The 16,672-nt window shown below is 46.5% G+C and overlaps 1 protein-coding gene across 2 annotated transcripts; it reads left to right on the forward strand.

Moving 5' to 3' along the window:
• The first annotated feature begins 281 nt into the window (after positions 1-281).
• LOC121589753 (vertebrate ancient opsin-like) lies at positions 282-15,176 on the forward strand. Of its 2 annotated transcripts, XM_041908867.1 has the most exons (7): positions 282-421; positions 805-1,153; positions 3,165-3,545; positions 4,784-4,943; positions 9,891-10,086; positions 13,369-13,501; positions 13,680-15,176. In XM_041908867.1, the coding sequence occupies exons 3-7, from the start codon at positions 3,330-3,332 to the stop codon at positions 14,409-14,411; spliced, it is 1,437 nt and encodes a 478-aa protein (XP_041764801.1). In that variant the 5' UTR covers positions 282-421; positions 805-1,153; positions 3,165-3,329; the 3' UTR covers positions 14,412-15,176. The 2 variants fall into 2 exon arrangements, with proteins under 2 accessions (XP_041764801.1, XP_041764800.1); XM_041908866.1 differs by having other exon boundaries at positions 282-1,153.
• The last annotated feature ends 1,496 nt before the right edge of the window (positions 15,177-16,672 follow it).

Below are 16,672 nucleotides of genomic sequence, written 5' to 3' on the forward strand. Positions count from 1 at the left end.
CTGGCGGCGTGGTTTGCCCACTCGCAGGAGCAACAATATCGCCCACCTTTGGTCCACACCCGCACACAGATTGTGCTTTACTCTTTTCCACTGTACACGCCGCTCGTGGCGCGTTTCGTGCTCGCCTTGTGCGAGCGAGGACCGAGTCTCCAAAAAACCTCACAATGTGACGCCCATCTCGGGCCACACTGAAGACGCTCACAAGAAGCTGATGAATTCGGGCTGCGGCGAAACGCGCGTGGGTACAAAATATGTATTTTATTAGAGCTCGCGCCGACACGGATCGGTTCAGTCTCGTGCCGGATGCTGTAACGGATCGTGATGCCGTGCAGTGATGCTGACGGTGACGGTTGCTTCCGGTTGCCAGCTTCCCAGCACCCTTAGCCAAATTGAGGCGGAACAGTTTCTTACACGACTTTATGTGAGTGGATACCGGTACCGATTCGAGTGCGATTGCTTTTTGTTAAATGTAGCGTAAAAATTACGGTTCAACCTCGCAAAGTGCATAGTTTGTTCGGGTGGTTCAGTTTAACTGTGGTCTTTTGTATGCCGTTTGTGTATGTGTTGTGTGTATGTGTGTTAGTTATTTAAAAGTGCCTTAAGAAAGTACGTTTCCCACCTGATTTGAAACGTGTCTTAAAACGTCCACGAGCACGACATTCCGCCATACTTTTGCCGTCGAGGTGATGCTAATCGGCCTGACACGTTATCGCGACCAGTGTCTACAGTACTACAGCTACAGCGGAAGACACTGTGGGAAGGAGTGTCGAAGCATTTTTGGTAACGGAAACTCTACTCTTCCAGGCTGCTCACAAACGATAGGCTGTACAAAAATAGACGCAAAATGTGCCCGAAGATAAAAGCGGTCCCGTGGAACCTGACATTTTGTGCGATGTGAAAGAATTTAATTTACATTTCCTGTGAACTGATCGGTGACTAGGCCCGGTGGTGGTGATGGTGGTGGTGCTAGCAGTGGTATACTGTATCCTTAACATATGGCCCAACAACCGTGCCTAACCAGCGAACGGTGCACGGGTTTCGCGAACAAGAAAAGACACCCAAAGCAAACGATGGACCAACAATGTTTTCACAAGCCTGGTTAGCACATTCGACGCTCTACCGCCCACAGGCTGCACAGTGCCAGTTGGACCAGGTAAGCTCAGAACAAGCACGCTTTTCCAGCGGAGGATGGCGAGTTTTTGATGCTTTCGCTGCTGTGAAGAAGGATGTCCCGAGCTTGGCAAATTGTCAAAGTGGGGAAGGTGATAAAGACTGTAATTGAATCGAAGATTTTACTCCGCAGTCACGTGATGTGTCGCTTGGTTCGGCAAGAAAGACACCCCGCAGGCCATAAAACCATATCGTCTCGTACCTTTTTCGAACCCCTTTTTTGTGCTGGTGGCCAGTAGGAGCTGCTAGCAGAGAACATTGCACGGGCGATAGCGTTGGGCATTAAAAATTAACCGCAGCTCGTAAAATTGTCTGCACAAATTAAAATGATTAATAATACCGTCCAGTTGATAATGCTATGCGTCGCAAACAAACAAACTAAAGAAAAAAGCAGATACGTAAATAATACACAACACATATTAACTGCAAAGCACCGCAAGCCCACGGTACAGACTACCCTAAATTGCACGCCCGAAGAATGATGGCAAAAAAATTGCGGATCCTCCTGGTCGTTGTTTGTTTGCGTAATTATGGTACAGTTTTTAGTAAGTGACCATCTTAAACGCCCTTATTTATGAGATCATAGTGCTCGAAACCAATTAGCTATTAGCCGAAGGGCCAATTTCACTTTAGCGATGATGAATATGTCTGGCCTGCGATGTAACACGGTAGATGTGCCGAACCTCCCGGGATAGGGTTTTACCCCTTTTTTCCTCTTTCCACCACACTGGACGATGGGAAGCACTCATTTTTAATAAGTAATAAGGGCGTACAGTACATCAAAGAGAAGTTTTTTTTTAAATTCTAATAACTTTTTCTAATGCTTCAAGCGATAAATATGCAGCCCATAGCTTTAAATCGTAAAAGCCGCTACAAATCAAGCGATTTGCTCTTTAATGTTTCGACTCAACTTGAAAAACTTGCAACAATTACCAACCCAAGACATTTTTCCAAGCAACAGAACCAGTTGACACAGTACGCAGCTGCTTGAAAATGGCGCTCCCGCATCAAGGGAAAACAGTAAATCAACATTCAAATAAGACGCTTATGCCAGCCCACAGCGAAAGAAAACAATTTGCATGTGAAAACGGAGCGAATTAACAGCATGACGAAATGCGCCCCAAAACGAACGACTAATTTTTAAAAACAGACAATGGAAAGAACTCATCTTTCGGCGTGACAAGTCTGCATTGGGAGCTGCTGCTTTCACGAACGAATACCAGATGGTTGCTAAACTTTTCTTGCTTTACATTCGCTCCCTTACTATGCTATGCTCACTTCATTTATTAACCTAAACATGGCATCGTGCGGCAAAACGTGCTTGACAGCCTGCGTTTTTGCAATCGTTGGCAAAACACACTAACCAGCCCGGCTCGTCTGCGGATACTGTGGAGCCACGGGAAAACTCACGGGTTCGCCAAGCCGCTGGGCTGTTCCCGGGAGAATTCCAACCCGGATTGTGAAATAATGATTAAAATGTCTTGCGGTCACGGGCAAGAATTAATATGACTTTTCTGCCCCGAACAGGAAGTTCCTGTGCTGTAAAACAAAACAAAAAAGTTTGATCGGATTATATTTCACGGCACATTGTGCTGTGACTTTGGGTCTGTGTGTGTGTGCGTTTGAACTTGCAACATTTTACCGGTTTTTTTTTACAAATAAAATAGGAAACAAAGCTCTTAAGAAGAAAAAAAACTTTGCTTGCTTTTCCGAAAGGTCGACACACAGCACTAATAAACAAAAAGCCGCATGCTATCCTATAGCAACGCCGTTGAAACAAAAATGACAATACGCTGCGCACCTTCTTAAAGCAGTACTTCACACCATTCAATCGTTGCTACGCAACAGAGTTCGTCTTGAAGATTCTATTTCTGGCCGGTCTGGCTGCTACCCCACTTAAAGCTCGTGCTGTACACCTTCCCGGTACACCGAGCTCGTTCGTACGTACGTACGAACCCATCTGCTAACGATATGATACTTCTCCAACCGTACAGATTGTCTGCAGCGCTTGCAACGGATCAGCAAGCGGGAATCCGTGCCCTCCTATCGTGCCGGAGAGTACGAAACTGTCAAGTGCGTCACCCTCGTTTGCAGCCCGCACGCTCGAGTAGGTGCCGAACGGTGTTGTGCACAGCCTCCCCCCTCCCTGGCAGCACCTGATGCCGGGACGCTTCACGCCGTGCACGGATCAGCGCTGGCAGGATGTAGCACCGAAGATGTACGACGTCACCGATGCTGCCGCGATCAATTCCGACCACCAGGAGCTGATGGCACCGTGGGCCTACAATGGGGCTGCCGTGACACTGTTCTTCATCGGGTTTTTCGGATTTTTCCTCAACATCTTCGTTATTGCCCTCATGTACAAGGACGTGCAGGTAAGAACGCGGGGACGGGCGGGAAGGGTGGCCGTGCACACCAGTTGGTGCCCGGTGAAAGCACAAAATGAGGAGTTACTCTCGTGTGTGTGTGTGTGTGTGTGTGTGTGTGTGTGTGTGTGTGTGTGGGTTTGTGTGTGCGAGGAGTGTTCGCATCCAGCCAACAAACGGTGTTGACCGTTCCGGTCGTAACGCGCTCGACCTGGTCAGTTTCGCTGGAAAAGACACCGTCTGCAGTCTGCCGGGAAGGGAAAATCGCGAGCGGGGGCGACCGGTTACGCCCTTATGCAAACTTTCTGTCCAACATATGTCCAATTATTCCTTGTATTTCTAACGAGAAGTGGATGCTTCAGTAGCGTACAGCGTACCCGAATGCGGTGGTCTTTCAATGCTGCATCAACTTGTGTGTGTGTGTGTTTTTTTTTTAGCATGAATTTAATGGCTGATCGGTAGAGTATGTGTGTGAATGAGAGAAAGGGAGCGAAAAGCTCATCCCACTATGAAAACTTTGTTCCACAGTCGAGTGCGGTCTACTTATTTTACAAGGAAGTACTCAACCATACAAACATAAATGTAAATTTGCTGACCCACGCTGAACATTGTAAGAGAAAAAAAACGATTCATTACTTTGTTGTTTTTTGTTTAGTAACCATTATTGAAATTGAAAGGAAGCTACGTGTAATACTATTTGGAATTTTAATAGCAACTCAGCATGATGCTGGGTAGAATTATGCTCGACATAAATAGCCTTCAGGCGTATCGAAGGCAACGATTCAGGTCAGCAAAATAGTAACAACATAAAAATTTAGCAACTCTTGTTTGCTACATTGCATACATTAAGGGGCATTTGTTTTACGGTGCAAAATGTATGCTAGCTTTGCAACAAAACGCCTGAAGGTTATGCATTGCAGGCACAGCCCTGCATGCTTCGTGTGTCGTTGCACAACTGCCACATAGGTAAAGTTCTTTTTCCGATGCTTGTGCAATGCAGTAAAAAGAAGAAAAATAAACCTTGAAGTTTTTTTTATAAAAGACACACATTTCTTACACATAATGCAAACCTTGCCTGATTTGTTGTTTTCTTTCCATGCCACTTTTCTACGCCCATTCAGCCAAAACATGATTAACATTTTAACACATTGATCATTCTTTCTTCTTCCTTTCTTCCGTTCAATGTCATTCTTTTCTTTATCTCTCTCTCTCGCTCGCTCTCTCTCTCTCTATTGATCTCTTTTCAGCTATGGACACCGATGAACATCATCCTATTCAATCTGGTCTGTTCCGACTTTTCCGTATCGATCATCGGCAATCCGCTTACGCTGACGTCCGCCATCTCCCACCGGTGGCTGTACGGGAAAAGTATATGTGTGGCATACGGATTCTTCATGTCCCTCTTAGGTAAGGTATAGGGCAAACCGGACGCGTTGTATTCGGTTGGACAACGGCATCAACCAAAAAAAAACGCTAATCATTTCTTCAAATTGTCGCCGGACCGGACGTTCCGTTTTTCCCGGTACAAAAGGACGACTGAGCTCGATTACTCAGTATCGATTTGTTGTCACAAAGAATGCCGATACAAACCCCATTGGACAATGCTCATCGCATAAGCTCGACGCTCGTCGCAGCATAATGTAAGATGGAAGCCAAACCCACGCCACCAGCATCGATGGGGCTGTGTGCTGTGGCGAAAAACTCTTTCTAAATTTATTCAACAATCACCATCAAAGACAAGTGGAGCCGTTTGGCAATGTTTCTTTGTCCAATGGCGCTTTCTGCCGACACGACTGTTGCTCCCCAGCGTCAGCCGCAACGAGCTCGTTACCCTCCCCAGAGCATACCCCCTCGGTGATAATATCGAAAATATGCAAAATCGCTCTCGCCCCTCCGTTTAATGTGAGGCATAATTGCGTCTCCATTTATTCCTGCCCTGCAGGTAGAATGATTAATGCGAACGTGGGAAGGAGGATAATGCTAACCGGAAAGAGAGAAAAAAAAGATCGGTATATATGTTCAAAAGTATCGACGAACACACCGGGCAAGTCGCCGTTGATTATAATATTTTAACCTTGCCATCATCGGGTTGAGCCGGGTGCGAGAAAATTTACACAATTTTCCTGCCCAAGGCGGGCGGGAAAATATCCCCACCTCCTCTTCCCCCCCCCTCCCCTCGTTATTCAAGACAGCTTGGTCAGAGTTTTTTTTTCACACGCGGTACGGACGCCCACCGAAAAATGTAAATGGACGCGCTGTCGAGCAGATTATCCTGAACTAAACTCGTTCTCGAACAAGTTTATGGGCTGTTCAATTGGATTCCTCCATGGTCCATTGCTTCCACCATGCTAATGCATCACGATTCAATTGCGAAGTGCGAAGAAAGAAGTGGTTTGAATAAATTACTCTCCCTAATGCTCCCCAGAATGGACAAGAAAGCCCTCCAAGTCACCTCCTACGCTTGAAAACGGCCTGGAAGCCTGCAAGGCACCGGCAGCGCGAAAAGCTCGAGAAAGCGCTTCACTCACTTTAAGCTATTAATCAGTAAAATTGGGCGAAGTACATTTACATCCATCTTCATATTACACGCTTCGGCATCGAGCCAAACCCCCGCAACGGTAACTCGGGTGCCACATTGCAAATCATCCGGGTAAGCGAACAGCCGCTAGTTAATTGATACCAACGCTGCACACCAACTACCAACGGGAAAAAAAACGCATGATACACAATCAAGCGCAAATGGAACACAAAAAAAAAACAATGGTGCCGCACTGGGCCACCACGTGATATCGAAATTGATATTGATGTACGGGATTGGAGAAGAATCCCAGCATCCACCATCGGGGGCACTCACTCACACCCAAGGGGAACGACGCACTTCCGACGCGAGCTCCAAATTAATCTGCGCCGTAATCCGACGCGAAGTGATTTCCATTTCCTAATGCGATTAAGCGAGCTCAGGCTCGGGGAAAAACATACACGCGATTTGTGTGCGAGTCTTGCGATTGGATCGTTGTGCTTTTTTATCCCTCGCTGACGTTTGTCAGCATTTTGTCGCTTGTGCTCGGCAATGTGTACGCTCTCAAGCACAACGCAATCTGGGCAAACTCGGGCGCTCGAAGTCGTACTTGAGCCTAAAAATAATGTCAATCGATTATCATGATTTTTTATCATTTGATTTTACGCCACACACCACGCTCGTAAAGCGTATCAACTACCAGTGGCGGTGCATGAACAAACGGCCACGATTTCCGCCGTAAAAATTGTGACATTTCATCATTTTTCGCAGATCGAACCTCGCGCAGAGTCAACTGAGAAGCCAGGACGCAGTTGAGCGAATGTTTGCGAGCTTATCGTTTTTCAATTTCGACCACGCGTACACCCTACCCCTTTGCCGTTTGCTTTGCGCACTTTCTCCGTTCCACTGTCGATTTCCGCGTGCCACCTAGCCCCTCCCGTCAGGCTCATTAGAAGTTCAATCCGATTAGGGATTAGATCGGTGCTTTCTTCGGTTCGTTGGACGGAGGGAGGCTCCTTTTATTGGTACTTTCGCCCACGACAAACGATAATGGGAAGGAAGGGGCGAACCCATTGCGATTTCCGTACCACGACCACGACGCACTGCCCGAAAAATTGCAAAGCCCCGTCCGACTTGCTTGGCCGCCGCGATAGGCGAACGCAAATCAGCCCATCATCATCATCATCGGCCCCCGGCAGGCCCTGCCCGATGTTCGAGTGGGATATTCCGACCGACGGTACAGGATGCTAACTTTTGCTTTGCACTCCCCTTTGGGAAGCGCCCCTGCCAGCTGTGTGGGGCGGGGAAAATCAACTTTGTAAACGAAGCGCTTTTTGGCTTCACAGAAACACAGGCACAAACTGTTTTGCAATTTTATTTTCTGCAAACTACACCCTGCTTCGCTTTTCAGTTTCAATTTTTCCTCTTCTGCTTGGCCTTTCAACTCACCACTCTTCTTCGCTCTTACAAAAAAACAGTCACTCGATCCTGCTCAACCGTGAAACACACACACAGACACCCATAAGCAAACAGAAAATCATCCCTTCGGGTGGTAAATTATTCCATCAATTGGAATAACCGGGAATAACGGTTTCCAACGCGACATGGTGAGAACGGATCCGAGCGGCCGAGCGTCCCTTGAACAGAAATGGGGAGGGTGTGAAAACTCCCGAACGCAAGAAAACATCCCACGGGTGGGCAAAGTCGAGGGGGAACAAGGCGTCCGTTTTCCGATCGATAAACATTTCCATTTTTTTCTTCTTCTACGGGGTTGGCTTTTGTCACTTTCGATCGAAAGTCATACCCGCGAGCCATCCCGCCAACTGCCGAGATTTGGGTGGTCGACCGGGCTCCATTTACATGGTTTGCAGCAATACGGCAACTGGGGTGTTTCTTCGCAGTTTGGCAATGTAACCACGACTATCGGTGTGGTGCAGTGGCTGAATGAAGCACCAATTACACGAAAAATCCATCAAACTTGATGCGCGGCTTGGGAGGCTGTATGCGTTACAGGTGTAGGTAGATGTGGAGGACGAAGGTTATAAGCTAGCAAGAAATGTTCAAGAGTCAAATCGGAAACTACTCCAATAACCAGATTCAGTTTTAAAAACGAAAAAGTAGGAATGAGTTCCAAGACCGGTGTGGGTTCAGTAGCAATTCCAGGACTAGTTGAGAATCAACTTCTTGAAAATCGACTCGCCCGCGTTTCTTTCGAAGCTCAACATGTATGTCTCGCCGAGATCGCTACTTGACGTGGAGGAACGCCGCACTCGCTATGGCTCCTCTGATCCGTGTATTCGTATGTGAGGTTAGTTTAACGTCATTTGTGATCGTCATCAACCTGACATGTCGCGCACCGCATTGCTAAATTCGTGTCGTGCGACCTTTTACGTGTTAATTAGTTTACTAAAGACTAAGCGTGTCAAATGGATGACCGAAACGTGACCCTAATGTTATGAATGTAAGCGAATTCGCTTCAAGAGGGCCACTCGCGGTCCGTTGAATTTTAATTAATAAATAATAAATAACAAATAAATAACAAACAAATAAATAACTCCAGAATCGGAACGGTTCGGGATAAGTTACATATCCGGTTTGGATTGGAACACAGTTCTAGGACCAGGTATCGATTCGTAATCGTTTCAAGGACCGGTATGCGTACAGTATCTATTCCAGGGCCGTTATGGATTCTCTCGAAATGCCTGTTGGATTTTGGGGACATCTGGGAATAGCGTTACGAAGCCCTGTAACCGGGCCAAATTAACCAGTCTATATTCAAGAAGGTCTCGTGGTACAGTCTTCAACTCGTACGACTTAACAACATGCCCGTTATGGGTTCAAGTCCTGAATGGATCGTGCCGCCATACGTGGGACTGACTATCCTGCTATGGGGGAAATCAATAAGTCATTGCAAGCCAAGCCCACAAGTGGTATAGGCAGGTCTTGACCCACTACGGTTGTTGAGATATTCAAACTATTGTTTCCAACTAACTCACTATACCGTTAACTACCAATTACTAGTACTAGTATATTTCTGTTATTGTGAATGGTCATAGGTATTAGGTCCAACCAAAATTAAAGCTAGGATTGAAATAGGAATAACATTTTCATTCACATAAACTGTTTGTTACCTTCAGCCTATCAGTACACGGGTCATTTTCGCAAAAGCTGATGCTGTGGTGATGTCACAACTTTAAGTTTCGCAAAAGTGTAGTCTAGTAGTTGCTATGTTCATATTAAAGGTGAACATGAAAAACCATGTAACTTTTTCCCCCAAATTTTCGCCCGTATTGCTCACTTTTTTCGAGATATGTTGCATCGATTGAATATTCGTCTACTTATATCGGTCTTCAAAGTACAAAGCCTAAAACAGCGACTTTCTGTCCAGAAAATTCGTTGGCATAGCATTATGGGAACATCTTCATCAGTCGTATCAAACTAAAAACCAATAAGCAAACGCACCAACCACACAACCGTGTCCGACATCCATCCATCAAACGCTGCTATTGCTCCCACAGACCAAATCCTCGCTATGCGGAAAGGAATCCCAGTAATGTGTGTGCTACCAATGGCGCAATACAATTTCACTCATCTCATCTATTAGCATTTAACGCTCCACGCGCAACCCACGTGCAATTGTTTCAACGAGCGTGTAGTCAACGCTTCGCCTATGATTGAAACATCCTTTCATCAGTGTACGGCCCCTGCTCCACCGAATATGCGCAACTAAAAGGGCAATAGACAGCACAGAAGTGGTGTGCCGAATTGCTGCACCATCTTCCATCCTCGCTCCGTTTTCGCTATACCCTGAATGGTACTCCCGCTTTCTTTCACAGGAATCGCTTCAATTACAACCCTTACCGTGCTTTCGTACGAGCGGTTCTGTTTGATCAGCCGCCCATTCGCCGCCCAGAACCGGTCGAAGCAGGGCGCCTGCCTTGCCGTGCTGTTCATCTGGAGCTACTCGTTTGCCCTCACCTCGCCGCCCCTGTTCGGCTGGGGCGCCTACGTGAACGAGGCGGCGAACATAAGGTAAGACCCCACCGACTATTGACAAATTGACAAACACAGCCACCAACAAAAAGCGACCGAACAAAAGAGAACAGAAAAAAAACTGGAAGGAAAACCAACGAAAACGCGAACACAAGCAGCAAACACATTCACTTAAATTCGCTTTTCCGGAACATTGTCCTCGCCGGGGGAGAAGCTTTATCAACCACCACCCTGCCCTCACACTTAACGTACCATTCCCATTATGATAGAATCCATTCATACTGCTTCGGTGCGCTGTTCGCTTTTGCCGCACCATAGAAAGGCACCACGGATGGAAACTGGTTGGCCACAGGAAATCCGGAGGAAATCGGGTTTTTTTTTTTGTTATTTACTTTCACCCCACATTTTCAAAGCATTCTATCTCTTTCGCTCTCCAGGCTCCGTTTTACTGCACAACATAATCATTTGGCGTGCGGATAATAATTTCACCCGAAAATTGCTCCCACCGCCCACTGCGCTGGGACGGTTCGGACGCACCGTTCGCAAGCTGCGGTGTAGCTGGAGCCACTCGATTACGCCACCCGTTGTGACGGTTCACCCGAGATGTGTAACAACCCGGGAGTAGCCGGCAACGGTGAGCCGAACGTCAAACGCAGCCTTTATTAGCTGGAGGAGTTCGCTTTTCCCGCAATTTTCGGCACACGACTATGTCACCCCTTTTTGTGGGAAACTAATCCGGCCGACCGACTGTGCGCATTCCACAGCTCATGGAATCTGAACGCTGAACGGCGATGAAATTTTCCACCCATTTGGTGTCCCCGGCATATGCTGCTTGAATGGCATCCACCACAGCGTACGGGTTATAATCCTCCCGGTGGCGTTGTGAGCTGCTGGCCCGTGATTTGATTCCATTTCAACGCTCCCATGGGGCACCTACCGGGCAGCCCCCTGCCCCGAAGCCTGCGAAGCGTCGGACGATTCCGAGCGTACGTACACATATATATAAATCATGTAGCATCAGACTCCTTCACCGGAATAGTATCCTTTTCACTTTTCAACAGTACCTTACCAGGGCCCCGTCTCGGGGCAGGCCTGTGCACGCTTCCAGCAGCCTTCAAGGCCTTGAGCACTGTGCCAATCTTCGACGGCTCAAGATCTCAAGATCCTACGGGTATACCTAAAGGGCAACTAGGCGGTGGTATTGGATCCTATTATGGTGGTTTGTAAGGATAATTGTGAGCAGTCAAACAGCCGTTCAGGCTGTACGGTTCGTTTGTTGCAATGTTTGCAAATAATTTGGTAACGTTCTCACTCTCTGGGGCGTATTATTTGGAATTGGGGTTGTACGTTTATTGAGTCATTTTTTTGCTGTTGCTCTTGCTGAAGCGCTGAGTAATCAAAAGAAGCAACTTTAATCTTTACAGGGTTTTACAAGTCAGAATCGAATGTCAGCAAAACAATTTCAGAAGCTCGAGATGCAGTTTAGCTGTCTAAAGTTGTTGTTTCACCGCACCGATGCTATTTTCAATAGCGCAATTTGATTTTTAAATCGCTCAAGTTGTTTTTTTAGATGCTGTTGCTACGGATGTAGCAATCCGTTTATTTTGAGTAGCTTTTCACAAACGTTTTTAGAACTGTCGCTCGCGTATAGATTTATCACCGATCAATTTAAAAATTCGTCTGTCCTTTCTAGCTTAACTTTTGCTACTGCCGCGATTAGCGATGGCGCCCTGTTCCTCGATCAGCTGTGCTACTTGACCCTATTTGACCTGCTCGCGAATTGGCCCTTATTTCGGAGATCTGGTTGTCGCACAATCTAATCGTGTTATCTCTCTTTGTGAATCTTGTACGCCATCTGCCGGGTATTTTGGGTATTTGATCGAGTTGTCAAGTCAGTTTAATGTTTGTAAATAATACTGTTCCCTGTCAGTTTTTTCTGTGCAAAAAGCTACGAGCACTAGCGTATGTAAACATGTACAATGGTTATGTAGCCTTTTGCACAGAAAATCGCCATTTTAACCATAAATACATAATATTTCATAAATATAATGCTTAAACGCATAACAGCATTGATCTCAATCATATAATTTCAAAATACGTGTTTGAATTTGCAAAACGATGCGAAAAGTTGAAATTGTTTTGCTGACATTCGATTCTGACTTGTAAAACCCTGTAAAAGCGTTTATCTATGTTTTTTTTTAGGAATTTTTACTTCATATACGTGCTTTTGATATGCTTTGTGTGATATATTTTGGTTTTGGTCATTGTAGCATTCAATTATGCAGAAACTTGCAAACAACAGCTCTCTTTACAGTGACAATAATACCCATGAGACCAAAAAAAGAGAAAGATAGAGAGTTAAACAGAGATGAGAGAATGTTAATATTCTCTCGGCAGAGCGTTAGGTACGCACCAGCAAGCTGTGAAGAGCAAAGCATGTAGTAACGAATTGTAAATCCTTGAGAAAAACAAACGTTGAAAGTTCTTGCTGATCATTTCCCTGAATGAGCCTGACTATTTTTGGTGCGGATAACCAATTTTTGGAACGCTGTGAATAAATTGTGAAACCGATTAACAAAATGTATATTTACATGGTTTCCAAGTGTCCTACTTTAACTGTGCAGCGCTCTAGATGCAGACAACTTCACTATCTTGTGGAACATACATTCAATCTTCCACATGCTGCCAGCGTTGTCTCAAGGCGGCTCCCACGACGAAGCTGCGAATGGGAAAAAGGTTTACATTACGCGTTCTCATTAGTGTCGGCTTTCCATTTTTCCTCAATTGATTGCCTGATTGATGTACATAATCAACGTCCTACGTGTGATGACTCACTACCGGCTCGAACGCTTTCCCAGAAGGTGGCGCGTAATGTATCTGCAACACAAATGGCAAGAAAAAAGCACTGTTTGTAGAACCTTCTAGCTAACCGGGCGGGGTGGAATATTATAGAACATTTACTACGGACCAGCACCCGAGGCACACCGTCGCATGCCGTGCGTCAGCGAAGACAAACCATTGATAAACAGTGAAGAAATCATTCGGCTGAGGAAGCTTTCTAAAAGCCTACGCTGATCTCGCCCAAAACTCCTCGCCCAACCATATTCAACTTTTTTCCACCGGCACTCGCTGCCATCCTGCGGGCCGTTTTGACTGCCGTGTGGGTTTTTAAACTTTTCCGAGTGGGTTTCCCCATTGATTGCAGTCCCTTTCCGTCGTAGCTTTTCCTCAGCCGGTGCATAAAACCATTGCCCCTGGCCAATGTTGATTGATAACAGTGCCGTTCGCTTCTTGTTATTTCTTCCACATGGGCGTACGAAGCTGCTCGGTGAACTGGGAGTCCCAGACGGCGAATGCAACGAGCTATATCATATTTCTCTTCATCTTCGGCCTGATACTCCCACTGGCAGTCATTATTTATAGCTACATCAACATCGTGCTCGAGATGCGTAAGGTAAGCCGCTGTGCGGTAGCCGGGTGGCTGGCGCCCTCCCAATGCAAAGAGCATTGTGCCGGTCGACGCATGAATGAAACGATCCGAGAGACAGTCAATGTTGATACGCTCTTCTTCTTATTTTCTCTTCTTATGCTACTATACACCCACACGTACACACACACACACACACACACAGAACTCGGCACGTGTCGGGCGTGTAAACCGGGCGGAACGGCGCGTCACCTCGATGGTGGCCGTGATGATCGTCGCGTTCATGGTCGCCTGGACGCCGTACGCGATCTTCGCGCTGATCGAACAGTTCGGACCGCCGGAGCTGATCGGCCCCGGGTTGGCGGTGCTGCCGGCGCTCGTCGCCAAATCGAGCATCTGCTACAACCCGATCATCTACGTCGGCATGAACACGCAGTTCCGGGCCGCGTTCTGGCGGATCCGGCGCTCGAACGGGGTGGCCGGCCAGCCGGACAGCAACAACACCAACAACAGCAACCGGGACAAGGAGTCGGCCCGCCACACGGCCAAGGAGGGGCTGGAGTGCAGCCTGGACTTTTGCCACTGGACGGTGCGGGGCACCCGGGTAAGCATATCGTCGGCCGAGCGGAATGTGCCCGCGCCCGCCTCCCGTGACCGGTCGGGCGGCCACAGTGTGACGGGCTCGAGGGAGGAATCGCGTGACCGGCACGTGACGCTGAAAACGATGCTGAGCGTGGGGCCACGCTCGCCGTCCAGCGTGGCGCCGGTGGCGGCCGACTGCAGCACGACGGACGTGCCGACCAGTGGCGACGGCAGCGTCCGGATCGTGCGCCAGGACTCGGAACTATCTGTGATCCACGATGGTGGCGGTGGTGGTGGTGGTAGTAGTAGGGTACTCGTTATCAAATCGCAAAAGTCGCGTTCGAATATGTTGTAGCGTGTAAGATAACTCGGTATGGTTGTTTTTTTTATTACGTTTGCCCTATGAATCGATCCCGGGTGCAGAGTTTAGGATTAGTGAACCATAGCTAGGATAGGGATAGTGGGTAAGTAGTGGGATATGGTACCAGGTACTACCAACCACCTTCGAACGGTATGGCCGGTTTTGGAGGAGTCAGGTTTCAGGTGCGGCCTCACGAGTGCGGCCGACGACATAGCTGCTGCAGTCCACCCGTTGCATCGATCCGGTGCACAGCCGGGCCGGTGTTTGGAGCACGATTCTAAATTGCTCTTCCTTCACTGAAAGCGCGAGCCCCCTTTCAATGAGCGTCGAGGTAAATTTAAGCAAAAAGCATCCACCAACAGCTACGAGCTAGTAAACTTTACGAGCAACTAATTTAGACCGCCCGCATTCCTGCTGCTGCGTGAGCGCGATGTTCGCGGATAGTGTAATTAATAAGTAGGGTGAAAAATTCACCACAAATAAAAACCCTCCCCCTCAAACTAAGACTGTAATTTGAAGCATTATTTATAGGATAGGCATGGGAAAGGATGGAAATTGTAAAACTGTTTGTAAACTATTTGTCTCGCACGCTGTACAGGTCAGTACTAATGCCTAACGTCAATGTAAATGCTGTCTTAGTGTTTGTCTGTCTGTGTGTGTGCGTAGTTTTCGTTTGCCATTTTGCTATGTATGATCCGCATTTGTCAATTTAGAGGTATCTGGATGTATCAACAATAAAACCAAACGAATTCAGTACAAAGTAACGCTCAAATACTCGTGATTGATTTATTATTCATTGTAAAATATAGATCGACAACGTGAATACAGATATAAGATACAGTTTAGGTTGAAAAGCACTTGCTTCACTGTCACTATTGTATCATGAAAGAAAACCTACGTAAGCAGGTTCGACTCTTTTTTACTATTTTATTATTGTTATTTATTTTATTCAGCACATCTTTTCATACATTATAGACGGTTTTCAACTGTTCATAAAACAACTGTTGAAAAACACCTCGCGAGCCTAAGTTGAAAAATCCTGTAAACTTGCACGACATTTTATTTTACATATTTTACCCTAAAAACTACTTCAGATAAGACGTACACCGTCGAAGAATAATCTGGATCGCTCCGAAGAAAGGATGCTAACTGCGCTGTAATATCCGTTAATTGGGCTTTAATTATTTCTCCTTCTAAAAAACATTCATTTTGTCTTATGTTTGAAACGGAAGAATTGCTTTAAAAAACATACAACATGCCTTTTTTCCCCCACAAAGCCTGAGCCATCTATGGCTGTACCAACCCTCCATTATCGGTATCAGTTTCATCATTAATCTCAATTCAGCCAGTTTTACATTTTAGCAAAAGTCCCAGGTGGGTAGCATCCCACCCAGCTAAAAATCCATGAAAGCTCTCTTTGGCGCACTTGAATCATGTTGAACTTTAACCCCGCATTAGAAAACTCCTAATTAATTTGTATTCTCTAAACTCTCCCAAAAAAGGGGTTCAATTTGACTGGTGAAGCACTTTTTAACAATATTTTTGAAAAATCTCACTTAACGTAAAGTATGTAAGTACGGTCATGTTTTGCTTTCCGTTCCTGTAGCGACTTGTGCCTGCAGCCGAGCTTTAACTTTGCTGCTTGTTTTCGGCTAGATGTACTGAAGAAGTAGATGCAACATTTTGTTAGTCTTTTTACTGTGTATTAGCTTTGCTGGCGCCAAAAAGGAACAGGCAAAATAGCCCACTGGCAAGCGCGTGTTTTTAGTTTGTTGTTTAATTTTCCCACATGGAGCAAACCAAATAAGAGAAAGGAAAAGTACGAAAGAATACAAAAAAGCCACCTAAAAGTAAACCAATCGTTCGGCGAGTGACTCGGCTTCGGCAAAAACGCACTCGACCGCACCACCCGCTCCTTGCGTGCCACCGAAAGCTGGTCGTCGTTTATGCAGCAGCCACATCAACATCAAAGATTAATGCTTCTGCCCACCCGATAGATAAAGCGGCATACCATTAGGCATGCTCGCGTATCAAGATCGAGACGCTTCGCTTCGGGACGGTTCGCTCAGCAACGATATCTACGAGCACATTGATAAATATATTCTTCTCTGGCTTTTTTTTCCTAATGTCTATTCGTCGGCAGCAACATTTATTACCGCCAACGTATGTGATCTGTGGCGCGCGCGATTACGGCCACCTATGAACGACTTTAGATGAGATTAACGATAAGCATGTCGCTGCTTAACAGGACGATT

This window comes from Anopheles merus, chromosome 2R (assembly GCF_017562075.2).
Source record: "Anopheles merus strain MAF chromosome 2R, AmerM5.1, whole genome shotgun sequence".
Classification (NCBI taxonomy): domain Eukaryota; kingdom Metazoa; phylum Arthropoda; class Insecta; order Diptera; family Culicidae; genus Anopheles; species Anopheles merus.